The 8,243-nt window shown below is 40.5% G+C and overlaps 1 protein-coding gene across 1 annotated transcript in view; it reads right to left on the bottom strand.

Moving 5' to 3' along the window:
• Positions 1-6,750: 6,750 nt before the first annotated feature.
• Positions 6,751-8,243, bottom strand: part of LOC127119349 (WAT1-related protein At3g28050) — a 32,212-nt gene continuing 30,719 nt past the window's right edge. The window contains exons 4-6 of the mRNA XM_051049574.1: positions 7,570-7,728; positions 7,331-7,482; positions 6,751-7,237 (exon numbers count right to left, since the gene is read on the bottom strand). Coding sequence (XP_050905531.1) covers positions 7,078-7,237; positions 7,331-7,482; positions 7,570-7,728 — 471 coding nt within the window. The 3' untranslated portion in view covers positions 6,751-7,077. The remainder of the gene's footprint in view (positions 7,238-7,330; positions 7,483-7,569; positions 7,729-8,243) is intronic.

Here is an 8,243-nt window from a genome sequence, read left to right as displayed (position 1 = left end):
CAGGTGTGAATTCCATTCTGGTGCGCCTGGGCATAACATTGAGGGTTGTAGAGCCTTTAAGCATACTGTTCAAGACCTGGTGGATTCCAAGGCCCTCAGTTTTACACTGTCATTGAATGTTAATGCCAATCCCATGCCGGCGTATGGTCAGGCGATGGTGGGTGCAATTGCTGAAAATTCAGATCGCGTCTGTGCGATGGGGGAAGAGACTGACAGCGACTGTGAATTGGAGCCGTGGATAAAATCGTGCATACCAGGGAACTAGAAGGCCTAAAAAAGATCATCACTGTCACTATACTGAAAGAGTAATATTTTCCTGTTTTCAGTTTTATTTGCATGAAAGCCATACGTTTTGCCCAAAACGTATTGGTCCGTTGTAAGGGCCACCTCATGTTTCATTTTGCATCATAAATAAATGGATGTTTTTCAATTAAAAGCGGTGTTCCTTGTTTTTCATTTATTTTTGAAGTTTAAAAACAAATAAAAATGGCAATGTTTGTTTTCATTTTTTTCCCTTTTGATTTGTCTCGTTCCGACTTCAAAAAATAATTCTCCGGATCTCGTTGACAACAATTTGGTTACACCTCATATGACTTCGACAATCCGATCTATCATGCCGAAGAATAAGGCGAAGAAGATTGTGATCTGCTGGAATTAACCAGGTTGTTAAAACAAGAGGAGAAGGTGATTCAGCCGCATGAAGGGCAAGTTGAGCTTGTTAACCTGTATACTGCCGAGGTCAGAAAGGAAACAAAAATTGGGGCCGTTTCAGAGGCGAGTCGAAAGCAGAATGGTAGCCCTGTGGGAAGAGCATGTGGATACCTTCGCCTGGTCGTGTCAGGATATGCCAGGGTCGGATATCGGTGTCGTTGCGCACAAGCTACCACGGAAAGGAGACTGTCCTCTAGAGGAGCAGAATGCCGGTGCTACTTATCAAAGAGCCAGGGTGACTTTGTTTCATGATATGATTCATCGTGAAATTGAATGCTATGTTGATGACATGATAGCAAAGTCCCAAACAGAAGAGGGGCATCCGGCAGACCGGGCCAAGCTGTTGGACCAGTTGAGATAATTCAAACGGAGGTTGAATTCAGATAGGTGCACTATCAGAGTGCGGTCCGGTAAGATGTTGGGGTTCATTGTAAGAAAGGAATCGAGGTTGATCCTGCAAAAAAAAAAAAAAAAAAAAAAAAAAAAGAAAAAGAAATGCCTGAACCGAGAATGGAAAGAGAGGTTCGTGGTCTCCTGGGTAGATTGAACTACATGTCATGGTTCACATCTCACCTAACAGCCACGTGGGAACCCATTCAAGGAAAAAAAAAGAGATCAAACGGTCAGGTGGAATAATGATTGCCAAGGGGCATTGAATGGTAAAAGAATAAGTTGCAGGAACCTCTGATTCTGATGCTCCCTATAGAGGGACGATCATCAATTCTGTACTTGACAGCCTTCGAGGGGTCTACGAGGTGTATTGGGTCAGCCTGACGAGTCTTGTCGAAAAGAGCATGCAATTTACCTTAGCAAAAAGTTTACCGACTGTGAAACAATACATTCACTGTTCGAGAAAACTTGATGTACTTTGGCATAGGCTGCTCGCCGACTGAGACAGTATATGCTGGTTCATACCACTTTGTAGATTTCAAGATGGATCTGATCAAGTACATATCTGAGAGGCCAGCAGTGACCGGACGGGTTACGAAAGGGCCAATGATTTTGATTGAGTACGATATACAGTACACCGCTCAGAAGGCATCAAGAGGGGTGTATTGTCTGATTACATCGCCCAGCAACCCGTGGAGAATTATCAACCGATGAAGTTTGAATTCCCTGATGAGGACATCTCGAGGTACTCTGATCGAAAGATTGAGAGTAACCGATCCCGGAGGAGGGGCCTGACCCTGAATCCGAACGGATTCTGATGTCTGATGGGGAGGTTAAGGTGAATAAGCTTTTGTTGCCCGGATAGCATTTGAATGCACCGACAGTATGACTGAATATGAAGCTTGTATCCTGGGTATCGAACCTCGGTACATCTACTAGGGCAACGCCTTTCTCGTTGGTATATGGAATGGAAGCCGTGTTACCGGTTGAGGTCCAAATTCCCTCTTTGAGAGTCCTGAGGGATGTGAAATTGCACGAGGCTGAATGGGTAATGACCCGATACGAGGAGTTAAGCCTGATTGAAGAGAAGAGGCTGGCAACCATCTGTCATGGGCAGTTATATCAGCAGCGGATGAAACGTGCTTTTGACCGAAAGGTACGACCTCGTGTGTATCACGTAGGTGATATGGTGCTGAAAAGGATCCTTCCTCCTCAAAACGATCGTAGGGGAAAATGGACACCTAATCATGAAGGTTCATTCGTGGTCAAGAAGGTTTTCTCCGACAGAGCCTTGTTGTTAACAGCCATGGATGACGAAGATTTTCCATCCCCTGTGAATGCGGACGCAGTTAAAAAATACTTCGTATAATAGACCCGCTGGACGAAAAGAATAAAATAGTCCAGGCAAAAATGGGCATCCCGGCGAACCAAAAAACAGAATGAAAAGGTTCGGGCAAAAATTAGGGATAAAATGAAAAAATTGTACACCCGACAAGTCGAGAACCTGAAAAGGCGACTTGGGCAAAAATGGGTATCCCGGTGGACTGAAAACCCGAAAGGGCGGTCCAGGCAAAAGAGGGATTGAAACGAACAACTGCGTCTGGCATGATCGTTTGTGCTTTGGTTAAGGCACATGGATAATACCCGGTAGTGATCAATCGGAATCGTCTTGTTCAGAAGGCAGAAAGCACGGAGAGTCTGAGGACATATGGGGTGTAACCGAGTTGGAACTCAATGAGATCACGGGTTTCACATTGCCATTAGGATAGATTTTTCCTTTTGTGCGCAATTACCTCTTTTCAGGAATTGCTTCCTTTGTATTGCTCAATTTGAGCCACACTTTTCAATCAATAAAATGCACATTCAGTCAAATGATTTTTGTTTTTGTTTTTCATTACCGCTTTGATTGCAAAAATGTCCAATTATTTTGATAAAGAATCTTTTATTTTTAAGGCATACAGGTCCCTTCCAATGCATGCTTATAAGATTGGAAACTTGAAATTTTATTCGGAAGGTTGAATGACCCAAGTGTTGAAATCTTGACACGCCTGGGGCATGGTTTTATCTAACGATCTGTTTTGCAGGTACTGTTAGATTTTTTTCACTCACTTGCAGGTTGTGATGTGGAGGCTTTTTGACAAAACAATCCCCGTGGAGTCCGATCAGGGACGAACGAATGAAAGGGCGGTGAAAAGACGACGGTGGAACGTACGACGATCCTTGGAATTAATCAAGAAGACTCTTCAAAGTCGGAAGATTGGAAAGTCTGTATAAATCCCAGGAGTTCGCTCTCCGTCGAGCGCGGAGCGATTTTGAATACAAGATGATGGAGCAGAAAAGTCCAGACGAGTCTGGGAGTTCTCAAAAGTGGAAAGCTGATAGTGGAGTTAGATGGTGAATGCCAGGGTTCGACGAGTCGGAGGGTGTTCAGTACCAGAGTTGCCTCATCTCCCCAGGCAGAGTCGTGAGGACTAACTCCCCAGCAGATTCAAGGTCTGTGGATTCCCAAGCAGAGTCGTGGGGACTAATTCCCCAGCAGATTCAAGGTCTGTGGATTCCCTAGCGGGGTCAGGATGGTTATCCCCAGCAGATTTGAGATCGATGCTTCCCCAGTCGCCAGGTCTGGAGATTGCTCTTTCCCAGCGGAGGTCTGTGAGGGTTTCCCAAGCAGAGTCGGGGTTTATATCCTCAGCAAGTCAAAGACAGTTGAATCCCCACAGAGGGTTGGTGGTTCTTATCCCCAGCAATATCCCCAAGCGGATCGGGTGCAAAGGAGGTTTTTCCCCAGCAAGGGTTGCCTTTTCACAGCAGCAGTACTATTCCCCAGAAGGGTGGAGATCGGAGTATTGGCGAGTTCCTCAGCAGAGTATCTCGAGCTCCCCAGAAGAGTCCCTTGAGGGGGATACTTTTTATGCATTCATCATGTAGAATAAGCATAACATACTGCATATAATAAATTGCGTAGCATTTCCATAATTATGGAGCATTACGCTGGAAAAAAGATCATGCATCATTATTGCAAGCATGAAGCTAGTCTCAAGCCGTGGTTATCGTTTGAGAGGTGGTTGTGCCCGAAGAGGAAGGTGTTACTCCGAGGAGTCTAGCATCATGAATTTGAATCAAAGGTATTTCCCAGTAGTGCGATACTGGAGGAAGGGTTTTTGTCGAGCAGAGATGGGAATGTTAATCAAAGAAATTTTCGGGGTCCAAAAAAGAAAAAAACAAGAAAGAATAATCCCCAGCTAAACGCGAAGTGTTCGTGTGCTAGGGCGGAATAAAGAATAGCCGGTTCGTGGCGTGTTATCCCCAGCATGGGTCTTTCGCATGCGTGCCGACTCACTTATCACCGTTTTGTTATTTCTGCCGATGCTGATAGGCATGAAGAGTTTTCCGGTGTTCAGACCGAGGCGGTATCCAGACCGATGTGGCGTTCAGGCCAAGTTTCCGATTTTCAGATCGAAGAAGTTTCCGACAATCAGGTTGAAGTACTAATGGTATTCAGACCAGTTTTCCGGTGTTCAGACCGAGGCGGTATCCAGACCGAAGTGGCGTTCAGGCCAGTTTCCGATTTTCAGATCGAAGAAGTTTCCGACGATCAGGTCGAAGTACTTATGGCATCCAGGCCAATTTTCCGGTGTTCAGACCGAGGCGGTATCCAGACCGAAGTGGCGTTCAGGCCAAGTTTCCGATTTTCAGATCGAAGGAGCTTCCGACAATTAGATCGATGCAGCTTGTGGCATTCAGGCCAATCTCCCGGTATTCAGACCGAAGTGGTGCTCAGACCAAAGTGGTGTTCAGACCAAAGTGGCGTTCAGGCTAATTTTCCGGTATTCAGACCGACATCAATATTCTCATGTTCCGGTGTTCAGTATTCAGACTGACGGGCGGTGCTCAGGCTGTGGCTATCTTGGTGTCACCGGTTATCTATATATTTCTGTTTCGGTGATCAGGCCGACTTTCTCCATGCCAGACGGAATTTTCTTCAAGATTGTTTCTTTGCCAATTCTGACAGGCATTGTTAATTATTTTCCCATCAGAGTGCAAATTGTTCGTCTGTTCTTGGTATTCAATCACTCTTCATCCTGATCATCCGAAAGCCGAGGCTATTCATATCGACAGGTTCACAGTGGATTGAATAGGGGCAGCTGTAACACCTCAAAATTTGCCCTCCTCTCTTGGGACTAGCTTAACATATTGCATTGCATTTTTTTAGGTCATTAGGCATTGCATAATTGCATATCATATGGAAACTTTGTGCAATTCATCCTCCTAAGTCTTGATCAGGAGATAAAGAGGTTGAAATATGCAAGCTGAGGGTTCATGGACTGATCACTAACTATCTTAGGGTGGTGATTCAAATTAGGGTTTCATGATTTCTCAAGGAGATTGGTCTTTATCTTGGTTGAAATGGTACATCATCATCATCATGGTTTTGTCATCACCAAGTGATTGATCAGATACCTTGAGATTAGGGTTTTGACCACTGGTCAACCCTAATCAGTTGAATCAGTTGCATTGGGCCAATCAGGGCATGACAAGGAGATGGGGTCTACAATGGATATGGGGATCATTTCATGATTATATTGAGCTTATGGAAGCTAGGGTTTCATCATTGAGCCATTTCATCAGGAGTTTGAGGCTCAGCTTGATCAGTGCATAGCCAGATTCATCTATCAATCAGAAAAGTCAACTATGGTCAACTGGGCTTGAATTGATGGATTTGGAGGTGGGAGAAGGTTGGATACACTTCATTCATGTTGAAACAAGTTTCATTTGACATCTCAAACATCAAGAATGAAGAAAATAAAGTCAGGAGAAAAGTTTCCAAAAATAGAAAGTGACTTGTAATGAAAGTTTCCAAAAATGGAAAGTTTTTCACCTCAAAATTACATGTCCAAAAATGCTTCAAATGAAATTTTGTTCAACATGAAAGTTGTAGATCTTGCTCTCACCTTTCCAAAAAGTCCAAGAACTTGAATTTCTCATGAATGGTTGGCAAGATATGATCAAATCATTTTCCAAAAATGCCTAAAATCAAAGTGGCATAACTTTCACATGGAATGGCCAATTTGGGTGATCTTTCTTTAAGCAAACCCCATTTCACATGTACTTTCATGATGCATGGTCAAAATTCATCAAAAATAAGCATGGCAAAAAGTCATTTTTCAAGTGATCACTTTGAAAATTGGTGGGAAAATAAGTGACTTTGTGAAATACAGGGATTTTGCACACAAGGCCTTTTCTAACACTTCACAAATACCATTTAGAAGTTGTGTGGACTGTCATTTGCTGTCATATTGGCCTAAAATGCAAAAGGACTTTTTGGACTTTCACTTGAAAACTCATTTTTGCTAATCACTTTGATTTTGATAATTTGGATTAAGACGTTGATTAAGCAGTGGTATAAAGCCTTAACTGTAACAGAAATTGCTAATTACATTGCACATTCCAAGATCTAACAAACTTTTTCATCCAAATCCTCTCAAAATTCTCCAAAGCTTCTTCAACATTTTTCATCAATTTCATCACAATTCTTCATCAATCTTGCTCGTGCTCCTTGGATTCATCTTTTATAAGGCTTATTGAAGATCTGTTTCATCAATTGAACCGGCTTGCACAATTTCACAGTGAATAACAAAGTATATGTGGACAATATTGTATATATTTTACCGCACACCTGAACAAATCTGGTATACGTTAACAATCACTGTAAAAGTATACAATAACACGTATGAATAGTAATCGTGAACAATATTTGCAGCAGAATATGGACCAACACCAAATGATCTGATACCACTGCTGGGTACCAGAATAATATGAAATAATAATAACACAGCTACATATAAGAGAAGAGTATAGGAATGAGAAGAAACACAATTAATTCTAACTCTTGGATGATTATATGATGATTAAAAAACTACAACATGAGTTCTCTATTTATAACAAACTCATGTACTATAATACGTGAATACATATTTAATGAATTATATGTAATCTTATCTTCATGCTTTTGTTTGACAAAAGAGGCGTTGAAGAAGATGGGAGAATGTTATTTTCACTTGTCATGAGTTTCTCTTGACCCTGTGCCCATATTACACCATAAAATCCAGTAATTATAATAGCAGCTCCAATCATGCTGCACCCATAAGAAAAATAATTTCAAAAAAAATGGTCAATCTTATATTTCTATATCATTAAATGAATCTTCACAAATTAGTTATTATTTTACCTTCCAAGATAAAGATTATCTCCCAAGAATATTACTCCCATGCCAAGTGCAATGACAACTCTTAAAGGTTTGAATATAGCTACATATATTGGTCCTTTCTTACGACATGCCCATATAGTTACAACATTCCTCGTTGACACAACAAATATTGCCTATACATGAAATATCATAAGACTAATATTTAAGTAGCTATAGTTTATAAATATGAATCTTAAATAAACACTCAAATGTATACTTACTGAGAAACATATAGATACAAACTCCTTATCAGGTCTAAGTATCCAAGCTTTTGAAATACCCTCTGAAATGAGAGCTACAAAGGAAGATAGGATTACCACAAAAATGCAGCAAATAGTTGTTACCACTAGCTCTTCTTGATATTCCTTGATAATCCAAGTCTGTATATATAAATGGAAGTTAAAAAAATAATTCAGAACTATAGTTACAAATATGATGTCCTTGTAGTCTTGTAGAGATATTTATGGTTTTTTTTAGTTTAATTGAAATACACTGACAATGTAAAAATATTTTACACCGTTAGTTAATTATGGACGTTGGATATAAAAGAAGTTTGACTTTTATTTTAAAAATCTATAAAATAATACAAACGGATGATGGTGATGAACCAACGGTGTAAAACTTTTTACAGAGTGCATAGTAATTAACCCTTTTTTATCACTCTTTTACTTTTAAGTATAATAATATCAATTGGACATATAACTTAAATAGAATCATAAGAGAGAGGATGTTCTTAAACAAGTTTCTTTAATACTCTATTTCATTCACTTGAATTTTATTTAAGAATATAGCATATAAATGGCCTTTTATAACTTAAATTTCATAATACATAAGTAAATTTCTTCTAAGTTAAGATATTTATTTCTTAATGCATAATAAAACATAGGTTACTTAA

This window comes from Lathyrus oleraceus, chromosome 2 (genome assembly GCF_024323335.1).
Source record: "Lathyrus oleraceus cultivar Zhongwan6 chromosome 2, CAAS_Psat_ZW6_1.0, whole genome shotgun sequence".
Classification (NCBI taxonomy): domain Eukaryota; kingdom Viridiplantae; phylum Streptophyta; class Magnoliopsida; order Fabales; family Fabaceae; genus Lathyrus; species Lathyrus oleraceus.
The sequence above is the reverse complement of the archived record's forward strand: the minus strand, read 5'-3'. Positions and strand labels throughout refer to the sequence as shown.